Source organism: Equus przewalskii, chromosome 2 (genome assembly GCF_037783145.1).
Source record: "Equus przewalskii isolate Varuska chromosome 2, EquPr2, whole genome shotgun sequence".
NCBI classification, from domain to species: Eukaryota; Metazoa; Chordata; class Mammalia; order Perissodactyla; family Equidae; genus Equus; species Equus przewalskii.
Genome location: NC_091832.1, coordinates 79,540,617 through 79,561,753, shown reverse-complemented (window position 1 = coordinate 79,561,753; position 21,137 = coordinate 79,540,617). Strand labels below are relative to the sequence as shown.

Below are 21,137 nucleotides of genomic sequence, written 5' to 3'. Positions count from 1 at the left end.
TTGTAGAACAACAAAGATAGTAGGCTACATTTTCATAAAAAAAAATTTAAGAAGTATACATATGTGTTTTTGGGAGTGGGTTATAGGAGATGTATGCTTTCTACATTACAATTATTCTGTATTGTTTTAAACTCTTTTAAAAGTACCTATTACTTTTGTGAGTAGAAAAAAATTGTAGGATAGAAATAATGTTGAAAGAACAAAGAGCGAAGCACAGATTGTGTAGTCTCCATTTTTCTTGCATGGAGAAAAAGAAAGATTTAGTCAAGATTGTACAGCCTAAGAAAATAAAGGAAATATTCCAATAATGGATTTCAATCTAGCGTAAGAAGTAAACACTTACTCAAGGACTCTTTCGCTTTCACTGTTCCCACAGGACTGTCTTCGGGCACATCTTCATAAACTGAGAAAGTATACTTAGGCCTTTCAAATTCAGCGGGTGCCAGAGTGGTCTGAAGAATGTGTATAGTGACATCAGCATTAATGACCGAAGTGAGCCCACCACCATCTCGAGCACAGACCATCAACAAAAGCGCAGTAGATTCCAAATGACTAAGAGGCGACGTGAGGTAAATAATTCCTGGGTAGGGGAAAGAAAGAATTAAAAAACAGATAACATGCAATCAATACTGATGAGCAACAGTAACATCTGATCTGTTAATTCTACTGTGATGGTTAATTTTAAGTATCAACTTGACTGGGCCATGGAGTGCCCAAATATTTGGTCAAACGTTATGCTGTGCATTTTTACGAGGGTGTTTTTAGATGAGGCTAACATTTAAACGGGTAGAGTGAGTGAGGATAAACCTCATCCAGTCAGCTGAAGGCCTGAATAGAACAAAAGGGAGATTGCTCCTGCCTGAATGCTTTCCAACTGGGACATTGGTTTTTTCCTGCCATCAGAATTGAACTGAAACCTTGGCTTCTCCTGAGTCTTAAGACTGCCAGCTTTCACTAGAACCACACCATTGGCTCTCTGGGGTCTCCAGTTTACCAACTCACCTGCAGATCTTGGGACTCGTTAGATTCCATAATTACATGAGCTAATTCCTCATTACAAATCTCTTTATATCTATACCTATATCTATATCTATATCTATATCTATATCTGTATATCTTCTGTTGGTTCCATTTCTCTGGAGAAGCCTGACTAACACATCTACTTTCCAGTCAAAGAACTTGAGCATATTTGCAAAGTGATGGTCCAAATTCTGGGGATAAGAGTGACAAGTTAGGCCTATATATACTTGGTGAGTATGAGAGGAGAAGGTATTAATGGTTAAGCTGAGGAGAGATCCAGTAATGCTGAGAGAACCAATTATTTAATATTATTAATACTACCCTTTAGTGTGCTTGTTTGAAAACATGAAAACAGATCTAACATAACACTTAAGAAATGAGCATGTTAGTTTTATTTAATGAGAAAGAAAAAACATGCGAGCTCATTAAATCAATTTGCGTACAAGTAAATATGGCTGAACTTTATGGAATCTGTCACAATACCACTGGCCATAAGTATTAGTTAAATGAAGGAATACTGCAGTTTGCCAGTTAATGAGAAGCTGGCAGAAACATCAGAATTATCAGTTTTCTAGGCATAAAAAAGGTGACATCATTCAATTTCTTTGTTTTTCGAAGTCAAAATCTGCCCGCTTACTACCCAAATCCTTGTTCCTAGTTCTATTAGAAATTTAGTGAAATATGTCTTATTTCTCTTTGGCATAATACATCACCAATAAGTGAAGTCAAATATTTTGTCTGACCTGCTCCAGGCACAAGATCCCCATTTTCTTTAAGAGTTCTTTATCTAATATGATTTTAAGTCATTTCACTCATGGTTCCTTTCTCCTGAACATGCTCCAAGTTGATCAGTGAATACATAGTTCCAGATACAATCTGACTATTATGAAGAAAAGTACAAGCACTCCTTACTAGAATACTTATAAAGTATTAATTTAACCAAGTGTTACTATACCAGCTTTTAGCAGCCATATTAAAATTTGGGTTCATATTGATTTGGTGGTCCACCAAAGCGCTCAATAGTCATCAGACATATTTCTAAGTCAGATCTTTTCCATCTGTTATTGATGAGCTTCAAAAATTATTTATCATTAAAATCTCTGTTTGATTAAAAAATAAAAATCAAATGATACAAAAGTGTCTGTCTATAGAAGGGAATGAAAAGTTCCTCCACCCCAATCACCCCCGCTCCCCGGGGTATATATTCTTCCAGAGTTAATTCAATTCCAATAACAGAGAAAGTTTTAAAGGTTTTATTTTCCACTCTTGATGATTACGACAATGAAAAGATTAACGTCTGCCCAACTAGACCACAAGCTGGTCTTCCTGCCTCCAGATTGACTCCTTCTAAACCATTTTTCATACTTGTATTAGAATAGTCTTCCTAAAGTTCAAATCGATGCCTCCCCAAATTTTCAGGGTGAATGCCTTATCTTAATATATACCAAGCCATTCGTAAACTAGCCCTTTTCCATCTCTGTCGCCTTATCTCATCACTCACATACAGCACCCTTTGCTCTTGGCACAGTGAACCATTTCTAATTTCCAGAATAGACCTTGCTCTTTTCCATCTGGATTGCCGCATCCTCTTTCTGGAGCAACTTCCTCACCTTCTTTGACTTAATGATTTCTAGTCATATTTTAAAGCACAGCTCAGGTCCCACCCGGGGCAGGTGGCTCTCTTCTACCCTCTACTTTGCTTTACATAGCACTCTTCTGTGATCCCATAGTCACCTGTGTCCATACGCCTGTTATAGATTCAACACATTGTACTTGAATTAACAGTTTTTATCTTTCTTATCATTCATTCATTTACTCAATGATTTATAAATAAAATCAAAAGATAACATTTTGAAAATGTATAAACAGCAATTTAGTATCCATAATAAATGAAGAGTTCTGCAATGAAGATGAAAAATACAACTAAACCAAGAGTTAGGTTAGCAATTGGTAAGGACAGATAATTCAGATAAGAAAGAAGAAAGTGTTAATAAATATGATAATGCTCAAACTCACTAAAAATAACAGACATATAAAATTAAAATAAGCACTTCTCGTTTTTACCTCTAATGTTTGCTAAAATTTTTAATTGATGAGACCCAAGGCTAATAAAGCATGGGATATTTATGTACACCATCCAAAAGGCACTTTGACAATATTTATCAAACTATAAATTGTTCATATTCAACATCCTAAAACTCTACCCTCTGCTTACATAAGTAGGAAATAAATGGACAGGATGTCTTTTGCAATACTGCAAATGACTTTAATATCTATCAAGAAAAGAATGAATGGTTTGATCAATTGTGGTATACCATAGAATACCATGGAGGATCCAAAAAGAATGAAGAGGGTACACGTTTTATTTAGAAAGATTTTATGTGCTACATTTTATATGAAAACAAGTTGTAAAAGTAAATCTATGATATCAACCCACTGTGTTAAAAAAATTTAGTATATTGCATAAACATTTTAAAAATGAAAGGATATCTCTACTGTGAAAAATTCATGAAGTGCTGCTAAGTGAGAATGTTAGATTAGAGAACACGTAAAGTAGAATCGTAAATGCTGACACGTATACTCTGTACACATAGAGAGAAATGGGCACACTGGAAACATGGAAGGATCTGAACAATTATAGAGAGAGGTCATCTCTGTGGGTTGAGATTATGCACTTTCTACTTCTTACATTCCTATGGTTTTAATGAGCATATGTGCTATGGACTGAATTGTGTTCCCATAAAATTCACACATTGAACCCCTAATCCTTAGTGTGGCTGCCTTTGGAGTAAAGAATTAATTAAGGTTAAACAAGGTCATAAGGGTGGAGCTCTAACTCTATAGGGTTGGTGTCCTTCTAGAGGAGACACCCGAGAGCTTGCTGTCCCCCCACCCCGTGAGAGCACAGCGAGAAGGCAGCCCTCTGTGAAACAGGAAGAGCTCCCACCAGGAACTAAATAGGCCAGCACCCTGACCTCGGACTTGCGGCCTCCAGAACTGTGAGAAATAGAGCTATAAAGGAAATGCATACTATAGTGAGGATTTAAACTGGACATTAAAATGTGTGTCTTTAAAAATAACTGCACGAAACTCTTCTCTAAAAATAAGATTCTTAGTATGTAGAAAGCTTCAATGATGTATATCAATGGAAATTTCAGAACCAGCAAATGAGTATATTCAGGAGGGCTGTATTCAATTAAATGAATCCCTGAGGTTGAAATAAACATGCTCTGCAGAATTATCTGCATAAAACTGCTTGGACATGTGATTCCCAGATACAAACAAAAATAATTTACAAATACTTAAATTGCCAGCAAAATGTGCCACAATAACATATGGTAAATTGCGAAATCTAATAAAATAAATATCCGTACTATATTCACTGCTATTGAAAAGCATTTTATCTCTGGTGAGAATCATTTTATTTAATGACCCCCAGCCCTAAAGCCCCAAACTGGTATTTTGAATTGAGATAATTTAATAATAAAGTTTGGTGTCTCAATGATTTGACAATAGGGAACAAGCAACAAAACATAGCTTATATGTTATTTCATTATTTTATCCTTGATACTGTGCAGGATGTTACTCCATGTGACAAAATTAAGTGTGTTGTTATTTCAACAACATTTCACTGATGAATGTCTATCATGTCATATTACAGGTTCTCAACTAATTTGAAAGAAGGGAAAAGGGAAGAGAAAGGGAGACACTGCCAAAGATAGAATATTATATAAATTTAACTGTCAAGAACCTTCACCCTTAAGAAACATATACAAACTGATCAATAACTAAATGTAATGCTGACAAAATCGGTACAAGAACTTTCAGTCATAGGTGAGCATGAGACACACTTAAAGTTATATGTAAACAGCAAAGCACCACACAAATGTTAACTATTATAAAGAGGGCTTAGCTTAGAACCCTGCATATAGGAGCCACTCAGGGAAACGAATTTATGTGGGGGAGGGTCAGGAATCCTATTTCCAAAAGGTAAGTGCCTTAAGAAAAAAAAAAGTTTTCAAGCCTTTTAAAACAAATGACATTATATAAGTGCCCGACCATACAAAGTAAATCCTCCCAATCTCAGTTTTTCACTAGATTTTGAAAAGAAAATGCCCATTATCTTACTCCTCCATGTCTCATTTCATAGAAGTCTTAGAAGTAAGCCCAATACTCTAGGTTGTCTGTATCAAGATATTTTATATATATATATACATATATATATGCACACACACATATATATTCAAATACATGTTTATACACACCTACACATACATGTACACGTATGTATGTGTGTGAATATATATAAATATATATATATATAATATAAATGCTAATCTACTCCAAATTGCTCTGTAATGATGGGATAGTCAGCACTGCATGAACAACAAGCCTGTTCCTCAACTGCCATGCTCCAGGTAAGTTTTCCATACCATCGTGAACTGAGCTGATTTCTGTGTATGCCCACAGACTAACCACTTAACCCTGTCACGGTTTTGCCTTCCTTATCTATTAATTAGGATGAGGATAATCCCTCAGTAACCTCAGACACAATTGGTTCCCGTCTGAAAGTGTTCAATTCTTGTGTTAACTGTTTATAGAAGCCCAAAATTTTAGGATTTTTAAAATTTTTCAAAAAAGTTTCCATTAAACGAAAGCATATACACAACTAAGAATAACTACCTGAAGGCAAGCAACACAGCTGATAAATGCACTAGTCTTTGAACGTGCAGGGCTTTGTTGCACTGATATAAAACAGCCCACAAATCAGAAAGACCAAAGCAGGGCCGCTAGGCCATTTATTAGTAAATACACATACTTATATACTCAACATCCGCTTCTGCTTTTTAAATATATTAAGTGTACCTGTTTCAGTCAGGAACCAATCAGGCAAACAGAAACCACACTAGGAATTTTACAGGATATTTAATTAAGGGAACTGATTACATGGGTACGGGGAAGCTAAAGAGGACGAAGTGGAGGATAAGTAATAACTGCAGGAAGCAGTGACCTCTAGGGCTGCAGGAACAAAAAGGAAGAGGTGAGGTACCACCTCTACAAAAGGAAGCGGAGGATGAGCGGCAGCGGGTCTCAGAGCTCTGGGGTGGCACTGCGTGGATGGTACCCAAAGCTCCAGAGCATCCTCCTTGCAGCTGATACGCAAGTGTCTCAGGAAGTGACTCACAACTGGTGTTCAAACCTTCAATGGGCATGGCCAGCAGATGCTCAGATCACCACACTGTGGCTGCTGTCACCATGGAGGAGGCACAGGGCAGGGGATGCTCACCACCCAAGCGGGCACTCTTCGCATGGTACATCTGACGGTGGCACTTCTGAAGAGAATGCATTCTCACATATAGGAGACATAAGAAGTCAATTAGATACATGAGGGAAATTTTGGGACAGAGATAAAACCGTATGGCAACAAGAGGAGAAACACTGAGAATCTATAAAGGAATAATTTCTAAACTGACAGCAGAGTTCTCAATGGCAACAACAGATGTCCGAAGTTAATCAAATACTATTGTGAAAGTTCTAAAAGAAAACAGCTGCCTATCTAGAATTTTCTACTCAGATAAACTGTTTTAAAGAATGAGCATTGTGTCAGTCAGTGTTTGCCAGAGAAACAAAACCGATAATATACGTACATATATAAACAGCAAGGTTTATTTTAAGAGATTCGCTTATGCAACCGTAGGGGCTGGCAAGTCTGTGATTGCAGGGCAGGTCAGCAGGCGAGAAATTCCTGTAGGAGTCAATACCACAGTCTTGAGTTTAAAAGCATTCTAGAGGTAGAATTCCTTCTTCCTTGGGGGACCTCAGACTTTTCTCTTAAGGCCTTCAACTGATTGGATGAGGCCCACCCACATTAGGGAGGGTAATCTATTTTACTCAAAGTCTACTGATTTAAATGTTAATCACATGTAAAAAATACCTTCAAAGCAATACCTACATTGATGTTTGACCCAAAACTAGGGTCATAGCTCAGTTGACTCAACACACAAAATTAACTACCACAAACATAAAATAAGACCAACACAGACAGATAATTTACCTCTTACAAACCACCCCTGAAAGAACTACAAAAGGGAACAACTGTTTTGTGGCACCAGGTACACTGACTAACCCTCCTCATGAAATGAAGCACTGCAAAAATATTTTAAAATGCATCCTCTTATGCACATCAATAAGCTGACAATAAAGAAGGCAAAAAATTAAGTAATGCCAGGAACCCAGAGAATAAGCAGCATCCTGAATTTAGCTCTGGGCTTCAGAGTATTTGCCAAACCCTAGTGTCCTTGAAGTTTTTCTTTCAATGACTTTACGGAGCTCAGAGGACAGAAGACAAGACCAGAGCCTTTGGAGATGGGAGCAGGTTGGAGATGGACAGCCTCACAGGAGTTCCTCCAAGAAAATTAGGTCCACAAAGATGTCAACGTCAGGGTGAGCTTGAAATCAACCCCTGCCCCCACAGAGGACTTCGAAGAAAATTGCCCAACTTGAAACTTGACGCTAAATAGAGCAGGTAAAAATTTTTCCTTTGAGAATTCCTAAACGTAAACCAGCCTTCACACTAGTTTGTAGCCTGAATTCACAATACAGGATGACGTGAAAATTTTCAAGCCAAGAATTTTGTCGATAACTGGTACTTCCCTAGGGCACTTGAGCAAGAGAAGCACAAACAGTTTCCAGAGGAATCTACCTTTATCTCCAGGGCTCAAAGAAGTCTCTCAGCTAAAGATCCAAGCCCTCAGTAAAAAAATCACAAGACACCTGAGGAAATACGCTAACAGGAGTGAGACCGGGTACCAAACCACTGCTATATATTATTTCCATCACAATAGTCATAGCTTTTGACTTCAGTTGTTATTTATCCTAGTATCTCCCCATGTCCTCTCGCCTGAATTACAGCTCTGTACGTCTTTCTAAGTGGCACTTCCTCCGGGGCATTTGTTAATTTGACATCAGTTGGACAATCAATCACTGAGTCAAAATTAAGAAATTATGTATGACATCCTCTTTCATTAATAAATCAAATTAGTCACCATTTCTACATTATTTTCCTCTTAAAATATCCTCGAATTAGTTCCTACCTCTCTGTTTGTATTACCACCTCCTTAGTACAAACCTCATTACTTTCCCCCTGGATTATTATAATAATAATTACTATTGTATATTATCTGTTAATTAACATATGTCACCTGTTCAAATTTTCAAGTCTTACAATCTACCTAGCACACTCTACCAGGGTAATTTTCCTTAAATATCATTTTCACCACAACATGCTAGTGCTCAAAACCATTACATCATTCCTTGTTTCCTGTAATAATCAAGTTTAAACTCTGTCATGCTTTTAAATTCCTCCATAAGCTACCCTACTCAACACAGCGTCTCATTATTCTGCAGCCCGTCTCTCTACTTCAGATATGATCAATCTCCTGCCATCATAAATAGGTGCAACAAGGATGATGGCAAAGCATAACTCATGGATGCAATTGTAAAGTGACTTGATATTTTTTCTACTATTCAAATTTATTTTGTATGGCTAAGTGTTCTCTTCTGCCTCTAAGTGAAAATTCAGGAAGCTCCTACAACTTCTTCAGTTACTATCAATCAACTAAAATTTCTTCTGTTACTTTAAGTCATGAAACAGTTTCCATTTAATCACTAGAACATAAAGGTCTGGGGGAAGCCCCATGGCATAGTGGTTATGTTCAGTGCACTCCACTTCAGCAGCCCAGGTTCGTGGGTTTGGATCCCAGGCACAAACCTATACCACTCAGCAGCCATGCTGTGGCAGTGACCCACATACAAAATAGAGGAAGATTGGCACAGATGTTAGCTCAGGGCTAATCTTCCTCAGCAAAAAATGAAAAAGAATATAAAGGTCCACATAATAATTGAAACTTTTTTTTTTTTTTTTTTTTTACCCAAAGGCAGCCTTTTTTTTTTTTTTTTTAAAGATTTTATTTTTTTTTTTTCCGTTTTCTCCCCAAAGCCCCCCGGTACACAGCCATGTATTCTTCGTTGTGGGTTCCTCTAGTTGTGGCATGTGGGACGCTGCCTCAGCGTGGTCTGACGAGCAGTGCCATGTCCGCGCCCAGGACTCGAACCGACGAAACACTGGGCCGCCTGCAGCGGAGCACGCGAACTCAACCACTCGGCCACGGGGCCAGCCACTAATTGAAACTTTTTTTAAAGTTCAGGTGGGGCACATGCTGCAGGTCAGAGGTAACTGACTTCTCTTTTTCCTCATCTGGCTTGCTTCAAACCTCTAATCTGAGGTGGCCTTAATGAAGGTGAACACAGCTCTCTTTGATTGTTCACTTACTGCTACCCTGTCTCCTGAAAAGCTAGCAACACTGAGACCTTCTCCCTCTGGCCTTCTCTGGGCAATATCTAAAACAACTCCACACCAGCTATCTCTGTGGCAAATGACCCACACCCAAGAGAAACCGTTAAGTACTCTTTGCCCCTACAAACTCCTGGAGTGCAGTTTGTCTCCACTCCAGAAACCTCTCCTTTCTCCTCCTGTCAGTCATTCCCCCTTTAGATTCCTCAGGTAAGAGACAGATGTGAGTCTGTTAGCCCCAAACTGCAGGAAAGCATACTAAGCTCTCTGAGGAGTCAGAAAGATGTAGGTACCCTGCCTGGGGGAAAACACGCAAATCAACAGCGGCTTTCTCCAAATTATCAGCCCTTTTATCTCCAATTTATCAATCCTCCAGACCTTTGACAAGGTGGGTAAAGTTTAGGAAAATAATAAAGCTCATTTTCAGGTGCCTCCTTTGTTAATTCTGCATAAAGTCTGGCATCTCCGTGGAATGTGGAATTTACTGTATTCTTAGTGACTCAGCCCAAACTTATATTTTAATTTCTTGTTACAAATGCTTAGTAATACCCATCTTCACATCTTCATTTATGTTGTTCAATTCTCCTGAATCACTATCCATTCTTCCCCCTCTTGCTTGTCCAAACCTGAGTTATCCTGTGAGGTTCAGCTCAAGTTCCATGGTCCATAATCCCTTCCTAGACTAATCTAGATCTTCCAGAGCTCTCTTTTGAAGTCCCCCATTATCTGTAGTCATTCCTGTCATCAGTACATGGAGTCTGCCCTTGACATTTCTATCTCATGGAAGGCAAATACCAAGTCACCTTAATGAGACAGTGTGCCTCTATGGCCTACAAACTTGATTGTACCTGAGATGCGAACATTTCTTTTAAAAATGTACTAATCCAAAAGGTAGTTATGAGTCCAGGAAAAGTAGAAAAAAAAGAGAAGCAAATGTTAGGCACACACATCCAGGTCCAGGTCATAGAAGAGAAGAAAGATGTTTAGCATACAGACTTCAAGTATTTCACTCTCAGTGAAAAGCAGAGTGATGCAGAGTGCTGTACAACAGGCTCTCATATTTTTGTTCTGTTGGCAAGAACGTCTTTATTATGGGGAAGATCCATCAGGCTATTTTAACCTGGTACTACTAAACATTAAAATTATCTCATTCCCTCCTTTAAAACTCAATGCTTATAAACTTTCCCAGATCTGATTTGGCTTTCTCCATAGTGTGCCCAGAGGGAGAAGGTAGGCTGGACATGAAGCTTCAAGTATTCAGTTCTGTGATAGTTATGGTTTCTCACTGTAAGCTGATAATTGGCATTCAGTTTGATACATCAATAGAATGAGCTTGCTTAATATAAGTCTGATGATAAAATAATTTAAATATGGATCACCACCTTGTGAAGCTTCTTAGATGCCAGACAGCTGGGCTTCCTCTGGTGAAATAACTCTGTGTCTCTGTATGTTGACTTTGGGAATGTAATTATTAAGTCTCTTGCCTTGACTCACATGTATTTTTTCCTGAATTCCCAGGTATGTTTCCATAAATTTCTGTACTCTGGCCTGGACTGAGTATCTATTTCTTTTCCAGTTCTAAATTTTAAAATTATTGTACTTTCCTAATATTTTTTTATTTTTTATTGAGAGATAATTGACATATGCCATTGTATTAGTTTTAGGTGTACAACGTAGTGATTTGATATATGTATATATTGTGAAATAATTACCATAATAAGTTTAGATAACATCCATCATCACACATAGTTACATTTTCTTACAAGAACTTTTACAATCTACTCTTTTAGCAACTTTTTGTAACTAGAAGTTTGTACCTTGTGACCACCTTCACCCATTTCACCCACTCCCACAACCCCCCACATCTGACAACCGCTAATCTGTTCTCTGTATATGTATTATTGTTGACTAAACTAGATTATAAGCTATCCTGTGGCAACAACTCTATCTCATTCTTTCCTTATTTATTCAACAACCATTTATTGTGTGCCTTCTACACGCCAGGAACTGTGCTAGTAACTAGGAAGGCAATAGGGAGCAGAATAGACAGTGTCTGTGGGGGACAGACATTAATCAAACAATCACAAAATACGTAATTATAATATAAAGAGAAGTTATGATAGAATATAAATCTGGGCACCTAACTCAATGTGGTTGGGGAGGGAGTTGTCTGAAAACATCCCCACGAAAAGATGACCAGTAATCTGAGCTCTGAAGGATGAATCAGGGCATTAGCTAGGTGAAGATGTGAGTATAGGAAGGGGCAAGGAAAGGGAGTAATCAAATGTTCTAGACAGAATGGAAAATATGTATAGTGCCTACAGAGGGAAGCATGGCAGGATGGAGGAAAAGAGGAGAAAGAGGAGGAGTAAGAAGGAGGAGGAGGAAGAAGAAAGAAGTGGAAGAAGGAGGAGGAGGAAGAGCAGGAGGACGAGGAAGAAGGCAGAAAAAGAGAATAGGGAAGAGAAATAGCAGTTGGTATAAGGAATGAGCACAAAGATTAAAGAGAAGAGTTATTGGAGCTGGGGGCACAGAGGAGAGCAGGGCAGATCATGAAGGGCCTGGTAGACCATAACAAAGATTTGGCCTTCAGCCAAAGAGGCGTGGAAAGTCTTAGAAAGATTTTAGGCAGAGGAGTGAAATGACCAAATCTGTCTTTTTATATTTGAACAAGGTCCATGTGACGCCTATATACATCAATTTTACTAGGCTTTTTTGGAGTCAATGACTACTTTAGTTGGCCTTCAAAGCCAATTTTGTGTAGTGAAGCAATTTCTACTAGAGACCAGGAAGAAGCTAATAAGTTTCTTTGAATGAACACTCACCACTTATAAGAAGGGAGTATTAAGATTCAGTTTGTTCTTCTATATGTTGAATGTTTCAAAACATTCAGTTTTTTTTTAACATTTGAGTATGAAAAGCTAAGAAAGTCATTTACTTGAATCTAACATTCTTAAATAAACAGAGCTGTCCATTAAAAGTTGAGGGGCCAGAAAATGTAGCCTTATAATATATACTATATATAAATATGCATATTTATATATAATAATAAAACAGTAAATAAGATGAATAGCTCTCTTTGCCTATATCTTTGTCAGCTTAAAATTTATGATACTGTATTTTAATACTTTAAAGTACAGTGATTATTTGGCTCTGATTTTTCCATGACACTTGCAAATTACCAGTAACCACCAGTTCAGGAGACTAACTTTAACTTTAAAAAATGGACACTTACAGAGCACTGGTTATTTTATGTTTTAATTAATGAATGTTTAAATTTATATATGCCAATTATAATGTGCAACAATGTTGGTCTATGCTCTTTATCTTGTCACTTTTTATTTAAGAGAAGAAACTGTTTGGATAAAATTATTTTAAATTGATAGACTAACAAAAAAACTTAAAGACAAAGGTCTTCTCAATTAAAATCTAATACATATATAAAATCATGTTCTTCTATTAATTAAACAATACTGACTTTCAGAAGCAAACTGCCTGGAAAACATGGAATACTGTCAACCGAGGTGGTAACTCATACAGCGGTATGGTGGTAATTCAATAATCTGTAGGTTATTAGTAAAACTGTAGGCTATGGGATAGTTAAGAACAAAAACAAGTGCAAAATCAAGACCTTCACCAAACATAGAGTCTATAAGTGTGGTTTTCTCAAAAACAGAGACAGACCAAAAACTAAGGGATATCAATACCAATTTCTCTTATTGGTTATTGATGTCTATGATATCTCTCCTATATTCAGTTTGTGAGAATATAGAAATTTATTCATCAAATAGATGATTATATATTTAATTTGTACACAAATCTGGGTAACTAAGTTGTAGTCACTAAAAGGAACAGAATGGATTCAAAATTCCATCTCATATTGACAACTAAAACAATTCTTAAGAAAAATGAACCCATTTTGGAAGATTCCACTGAATTCTAGTTATTCAATTGAAAAGAGCAGATAAATCAACAGATAATTTAGTATTTCAAATAAGTTTATATGGGAAGTCACAATGAGAGATCATTTTTCTATCTTATTTAGTTGAATCAGTAGAACCTATACTTAGCTTTGTCTTTAGTTTAAAAAAATCATAACAATGCAAAGAGCCTTGAAATGGAAGTCTAAAAAGTAAATTTGAGTGTCAGGTTTATTACTATGTCCTTGAGCAAGTCACTAAGACTCTGAGGGTCTTCGGTCTCTTAATTTGCTGATGAGCATAAAAACATCTGCCTTGCTTATCCCATGAGTTGATGTAAGGCTCAAATAGGCAACAGACAGAAAAGATGATGAAAAGTATTATCATCTGAGACAGAGCAGTATAGGAACGGAACACAGGTCCAGGATGGGGTTCAAGTCCAATTCTGCCATTTACCAACCGTGCACCATTAGGCAAGTCACCAAATCCCTTTCTGCCTCTATTTCTTCCTCCACCAAATGAGGGAGCTGAATTATAAGGTCCCTTCCATCTCCAAGAGTCTCCGATCTTATATGGGAAAAATCTCATGAGAAAACTCTCTAACATGCTTTTGTTTTCTATGAAAGTGACAGACACTGATTAGGTGTTCATGATTAATTTTAGTCTCTGTCTTGCAAATAAAAGAAAAATACATTTTCTTTGGCATAAGCAGGCTTGCATCCCTTACAAAATGAGGTGTGGTATTAATTTATTGACTACATGTCAGAATGTTCTAAATGTAGAAAAGTGGCAATCATGAAGAATTATGAGAATCATTACATGGTATGAAATCTGAGCATGAAAGTAACATTAGGAAAGAATCTGCCCTTGAAATAAAGAAAAACAGAATCTGTGCTGCATTACTTACGGTCCACGTTAAAATCCACACACCCCGTACAAACAAAAGATCCCAGCTAAACATGGAGGTACAGCTGCCCTTGTCTGGTAGTTTAACTCACTCACTTATCCTTTTAATTACTTGTTCTTCTTGGTGCTAAACTTGGGTTTTGTGTACACCACAACTAAACATGGAACAGACAACAGGCGACGCAACACAAGCTTTTCTTGTGAGATCTACGAGAGCAGGAATTTTTGTCTGTTTTATTCACTAATGTATCCCAAACACCTGTAACAGTGCCCAGTACATAATAGGTACTGAATAAATATGTATCAAAAGGATGAACTTGCTTCCATTTTCTGCCTTGAATAGATAAGTTACATTCTTTTTAGAACCTTCATCGACTTTCTTTATATCATTAAGTTGCTTCTTATAAAAAGAGATAAACCACAAGAATTTAACCAAAAGCAGCCCTAACAAAAGAAGTAGGTGGGCAAGAATACATGACCAACCCAAAAGCCTGAAACCTATCTGTCACCTTAAAATCGTCTGAATTAGAAGTAATGTTTGTTTCAGTGTAAAATGACTAAATAAACGAGACAGACAAAAAAGCTAAAGAATGGCTCTTTTCATGCGACTAAAGAGAATACTTCAAACAGTGTAGGGAAAAACAATCTACATATAATTCATAAAACGAGATTAAAAATACATGAAAAAAGAGCTATTAATAAATAGGCCTCTTGTGTTTCCTCCTTTTAAAACTCAAAACAGTGTGGTCTGCCTTGTGCCCACATCAAAGGAATCCAACTAACTGAGAATAAGGGAAATGAGGGCTCAACTCAACCTCTCTCTCGTGGTGCCTAAACACATTTTACAAAAATGTTCTTTGAACCAATAACACGCTTAGAAAACCAGAAACAGAACAGGAAGATAAACCCACAAGAGAAAACAACCATGACATCGCCACACCCCCTTCCAGTTTTCTCCAAAACGTTTTTTTTTTGCCAGATGAACACAGTAAGTCAAAGAACTCTATTTTTAACGCATGAGTCTTGGTGGTGGCACAAGAGATCAACGGAAAGTCTCTTGTCTTTGGGAAAACATGAGCCTCTAACACAAAGTATGTAAGCTTATAAAATAGCATGTCTGATACAGGAGGCATCAAAATGAAAGGATGAACGAAGCAGTGAGCAAAGTAAGGAATGTCTCTAAAAAAGAATTTTAAAGTAAGTCAGGAAGAAGTGACAATGTATAAATTTGCTCATCAATTCTCAGTATTCTCCTCATACGATATAACTGAATATAACTATAAAACTATACATCTATATAATTATATAACTCTATATAAACATATATATACAAATTTTATATGTATACATATAAAAGTGCCAGCCAGCACAGATAAGCTGGAGAGAGAGTTGGGGAGAGTTTTGAGGAAAAGTGGGGTTGGGCCATAGTGTCACCTTCCTTACTGTGGTGGGAAAAGAGGATTTTAAATGAAGCTTTGTTCTGTATTATCAATGACACTCCCTTGCAATTTGTTAAGAGGACGTAATAAAGATTTAAATCATTTTTCAATTATTTCTAGATGTTATTTATTCATTTATTACACAAATATATATTGACAGAGGCAATTTCTTGAGACTGTGCTGACATTGGCAGCCTCTGGAGAGACAAGACTTCTGGTAGAAGCAAGAAAGCCCAGTTTTACATAGGTTACCACAAAAAACAGATCTAGAAAGGGAAAATCATATTCCAATACAGCTCCTTGTTCTATTCTTTGAGAACATCAACGGTTAAGTTAGCTTTTATGATGTGGCCTGGAAGCCTAACTGTTATGCACCATATAGAAAATGTGTTTGGAGTTGTAGTTGACCAGCAGCTGAACTTGAACTCAACTGTTCAAATTGGAGACTGCCTGTTCACTAGGCAACTTTTTCCCACAGCTAGTCATGATGCTGTTTAATTCTCTTCTAAAGGTTAAACTACAGGATTACCAGGCCTCATGAATTTCATGAGTTCATGAGTTGTGATTAAGTGCAACCAAATTCTAAGGACTGTTAGACTGAAAAATGTCTTCAACCTAAATGCACTGGCATCAACATTGCCAACAATAATAACCCAAGGCTACTTCCATTATGAATCTGGTCTTTGCTTTAAAAAAAAATAGCATGATGCTTGCCTAGATAATGACCCACATAAAGGGTCCTCCGTGATTAACAATGGCATTTGTCTCATACCCAGTGCCAGGAATAAAAGCCTGTGGCTGACTGAAGCCAGCCCAGCAACAGAGATCTCTTCTAAAAACAGAACCCAGTACAACTCATTCGTCAAGATCTTCCAGGGGAAACTAGATGATGAGTGTGTTGATGTCTTTCAAAAACAATCCGCTAAATGCTTTTAGATCCTGTGCCCTGATTACTGTCTGACCTATATATTTTTGGCAATGCTAGTGCCCTAGAGGGCCTGACGATTTGACAAGCAGTTAAAGTCCTCAGTTTTGATGAATTCTGAAAGAGCCAAGATAAGTAGACTCATTTCCTAAAAACGTATTTTCTTCTGATCTTTTAAATGTTAATGGGGCCAAGTCAGTGGATTATTGTAAGCAAGGAAAGTTTTGCCTTATAAAGACTGTCATTATAAACATCTAGTCCCCCAGCCAGTCACAACTCCAGATGAAGTACCCTTTCCAGGCAAGTAGCAGAGACTCTCTCCCTCACGGAACTGGGTGAGAAGGGAAACTAACTTGGCAGATTAGATTTCCTGTGTAAGTTACTGTTTGTTGCTAATCATTGTGGCCCTTGCAAAGGGTCTTGTAAAGATCTAATAAGACAATGTATGGAAATGCTAGCATAGCACCTGACATTATCATCACCATCACAGTAGAATCATATTCTGATCAGGTGCTTTAAGAAGAAATGTAACCTTGAATAGACATCTGCGCTCCCACGTTCACTGCAGCACTATTCACAATAGCCAAGTTGTGGAAACAACCTAAATGTCTATCAACAAATGAACGGATAAGGAAAATGTGGTATATACATATAATGGAATATTCTTCAGCCTCATAAAAGAGGGAAATTCTGCAATATGCAACAACATGGAGGAAACTGTAGGGCACTATGTTAAGTGAAATAAGCCAGTAACAGAAGGACAAATACTGCATTATCCCACTTATATGAGGTATCTAAAATAATAAAAGTCATAAAATTACGGAGTGGAATGGTGGTTGCCAGGAGCTGATGGGGAGGAAGAAACAGGGAGTCACTAACCAATAGACAGAAAGTTAAACAAAATGAATAAGGTCTGGACATCTACTACTGTACCCATAGTCAACAATAAAGTATTGAACACTTAAAATTTTGTTAAGAGGGCAGATCTCATGTCAAGTATTCCTACCAATAAAATAAAATAAAATTTTTAAAATGTTTTTAAAACAAAAAGAAATGTAAAGGGAAAAAAATTTTTTTCTTTTTTTGCAGCCTTACTTTTGGACCAGAATATCTCTAATATCTCCAAAGTACTATAGTGTAGTTTTATATACCTGAAATTTTATATATTCCTGTAACCAGATATTTCAAACATTATTTTGTCAGCAAGAAACCAATAGGAAAGGGGTGGTTAACCTCTTAAATATTGCTTATTTCTAAAAGACTCGGTTTGCTCACTGGACTTCTTTGGCAGATACGCAATTACCGTATTAGAGAACTAAAAAGAGCTCTAGGTATCATTTTCAAACAAGGAAACTAAGACCCAAAGAGATTACGAGAATGCCAGACCTAGTACAAGAAAGTGATCTTCTTTGGATGTCTGCACGATGCTCTTTGCACTAATATGATCTATTTGTATGTACACTGAAATGATGCAAGTCACCCTTAGACGGCACGAACAAACAAATGGGGGGACATATGCAAAATAAATACTACTGGCCAGCTGTTTCTCATAATTTACTGCCTTTAATCTTCACAAAAACTTTGCAGCATAGAGATTACTGGTACTGCTTTTAAGGTAAGGAGACTGAAGCCGATGAAGATCATAAGCGAGTAGGAGGCAAAGCTGGGACTCAGACCCAGGTCTAGCCTAACCACCACGCCCTGGCTCTTTTCAATGCACCTCGCTGCCTTCTGGAAGGTGAAGTGAGTCTTGCAACACCCCTGCTAATGAAAAATCACTTTTGCTAATTTTTTGGCTGTTATGCAGAAGCTGTTTATTTCAGAGCAAAACTGTTCCAAGATCACATACCTGTGGTGGAGTCGATAGTAAAAAGGGGTGACAGGTCTCCAGGAATGAGCTCGTAAGCCACCGTTCCATATATCCCAGAATCCCTGTCAGTGGCAAGAACGTTGATGATCTCAGTGCCCGGCTGGGTCTGGCCACTAATGCTGGTCACGTAGGTTGATGGGTTAAACACAGGTTCGTTATCATTCACGTCCTCCAGTTCCACCCGGACAAAAGCTTGGGCGCTTAGCCCACCCTGTTGAATGAATGAGAAATGAGTACAAATGGATCTCTCCTGAACACTGGGAGGCAGAATAATTGACAAAGATCCTAGAATAGACTTTTGAAACAGCAAAATATATATATATATATTCATTTTACTTTTAACTTTGAGATATGAGTTCACGTGTAATAATACTTAAAGCTCCTGTGAGGCAATAATTTCATAGTAGAGGCCAAAGATATTCAAGGAAAGTTGTCTTGATGGCCAAAGAGGAAAAAATACCACTTTTACTCCTAGGATAATTTTTAACTACTAAGAGGTAAGGGAGTATTGATGGGAGATATTATTTTTAAAAGCTCATTGGTGAAAGCCTTCCTAAGAAAGTGCCTTTCAGTAAAGACTGACCTATACAAAGGAACTACACTTCAGTTCTCCAGAGGAAAAGCATAACAGATAGAGGAAAGGGCAGGTGCAAAGGCCCTGAGGCAGGAGAGCAGTGTGTGTCCCAGGCCTCTCAGGGAACAGCAAAGAAGGTGGTGAGGTGGTGTCAGAGAGGCAGGGGCAGGCTCTGCGGGCCTCTAAAAGGACCATGGATCTGACCCATTGGATGGTTTTGAGCAGAGGAGTGGCTTGATTTGCCTTAGATTTTAATGGTCACTCTGGCTGCTGAATTCACAACAGCCTGCAGAGCAGCCAGCTTGGGAGTCAGGAGGCTCTTAGCATCAAGTCTGGAGTGGATGGTGACAGTGGAGGTATTATCCTAAATACTTAGGGCCAGATTTGTTCTGGAATTCTGAGTTTTCCAAGTTTTAGAAACGTAATATAATGCATAAAGTAGTGAGAAGTGGATTCCATACTGTTTATTTCGCTTTGCCTCCATCTAAAAACAAGGAGAAAGGGAGACGGAACAATAGAAGAAAATAGCCCTCTGTAATTTTTACTCTTCTAAGGCAAAACATGTGTTCCTGCTTTAAAGCACCACTTTCCACATCTGTCTGGTACATTTTGGTACTTTCATCATAGACAGAAATCCTTGGTAAGTCACAACAGCCTGGGTTTTCTCACTCACTTATCTTCCCTGTTCTCTCTCTCTAATTTTCTTTCTTTTTCCCACTGTGGCGGGGAGGCCCTGAGCAAAGAGGAAAAGGAAAGACTGAAGAAGAAGGTTTGGCCCAAGACAAAGGGAGGCCATGGCTGCTGTGCAGACAGGGAGCCCGCACTAGCCGGGCTGAGGGAGGGCGAGAAGCAGTGTTGTCTGGGCTGAAGTGTACCAGGAATCCAGAAATGGCTCTCGAGCACTGAGGTCCCACATACCCCAGACACCGAAGATTAAAAAGGAATTGGGAAATATGTCTTTATAAATAAATGGCATGATTTTCCATGTTCTAAGCTGAATAAAGTGCCAGGGCCATGCAGGCTGCCAATTAGAACAGGGGAAATGAGGGCTGATTATGATGGTAATAAAAACAATGGAAGTTCCACCCAGTCTGTGTGCCTAAAATGCAGATTGTTGCTGTATCTTCGGCAAACCTAAATAACTCATAGGTCCCCAGGTGAGGTAGAATAGAGGGGACTGCAGACTGATTAGAAGCAGATGGAAAACATTGCGTACCATCTGACACAGACCCTGCAGCTTCTCCAAAGTGTCTTGCTTCCCGACTTTGTTTTCCACTGACCTTTCCCCTTCCTTATATGTTTTTCCTTGAGTTCAAGAAGTGACTTAGGTTTTAGGAGGGACAGAGAAGAAAAAGTGGGAAAGGTGCCTGGCAGTGGCACAGCGGTTCAGTTCGCAGGCTCCACTTCCGCAGCCCGGGGTTTGCCAGCCCAGATCCGGGCGCGGACCTACACAACACTCATCAAGCCATGTTGTGGCAGGTGTCTCGCATATAAAGTAGAGGAAGATGGGCACAGATGTTAGCTCAGGGCCAGCCTTCCTCAGCAAAAAGTGGAGGATTGGCGGCAGATGTTAGCTCAGGGCTAATCTTCCAAAAAAAATGTGGGAAAGCCGTGAAGAAATGATCCATCAATTATCGCTCCTTACTCATCCATCCTTATTGCTCCACCTTAAGGTCTTTAGGAACAAAGATGTTAATTCCTAGGCTGTCCATGAAGATCCTAAATAGGCGATGCTACCAAAAACAACCAAAATATTAGAGGGACAAACTGAAAAATTTATTGTCACACAACAATGGATCTTTTTGCAGGAAAAGTATTATAGATCTCAGTCTTTTTTATAAATTCAATTTTTATCTGCTGAATCACCATTTGTGAATGTGTGCTAGGTGCTTTACGTATATTTTTGCCTTCAATTGTTATAATCTTCTTTTAGATTTTTATGGTTTACCCCACTTTTATAGATAAGAAAACCAAAGCGCAGAGAAGCTAAGTGACTTGTCCACGGTAAACAAGGCTGTAAATTGCAGATCTGCAACTGTACCAGAGATTCATCTTAAATTGGACTTTTTACAGTCTTGCCATGGTATGAAATTCTACCTTTCATGAAAGACTTGTTTAAACACTGTGCTA

The 21,137-nt window shown here is 38.1% G+C and overlaps 1 protein-coding gene across 1 annotated transcript in view; it reads right to left on the bottom strand.

Annotated features, from left to right (window-relative positions):
• Positions 1-21,137, bottom strand: part of DCHS2 (dachsous cadherin-related 2) — a 249,415-nt gene that overhangs the window by 94,298 nt on the left and 133,980 nt on the right. The window contains exons 3-4 of the mRNA XM_070608836.1: positions 18,413-18,644; positions 344-580 (exon numbers count right to left, since the gene is read on the bottom strand). Coding sequence (XP_070464937.1) covers positions 344-580; positions 18,413-18,644 — 469 coding nt within the window. The remainder of the gene's footprint in view (positions 1-343; positions 581-18,412; positions 18,645-21,137) is intronic.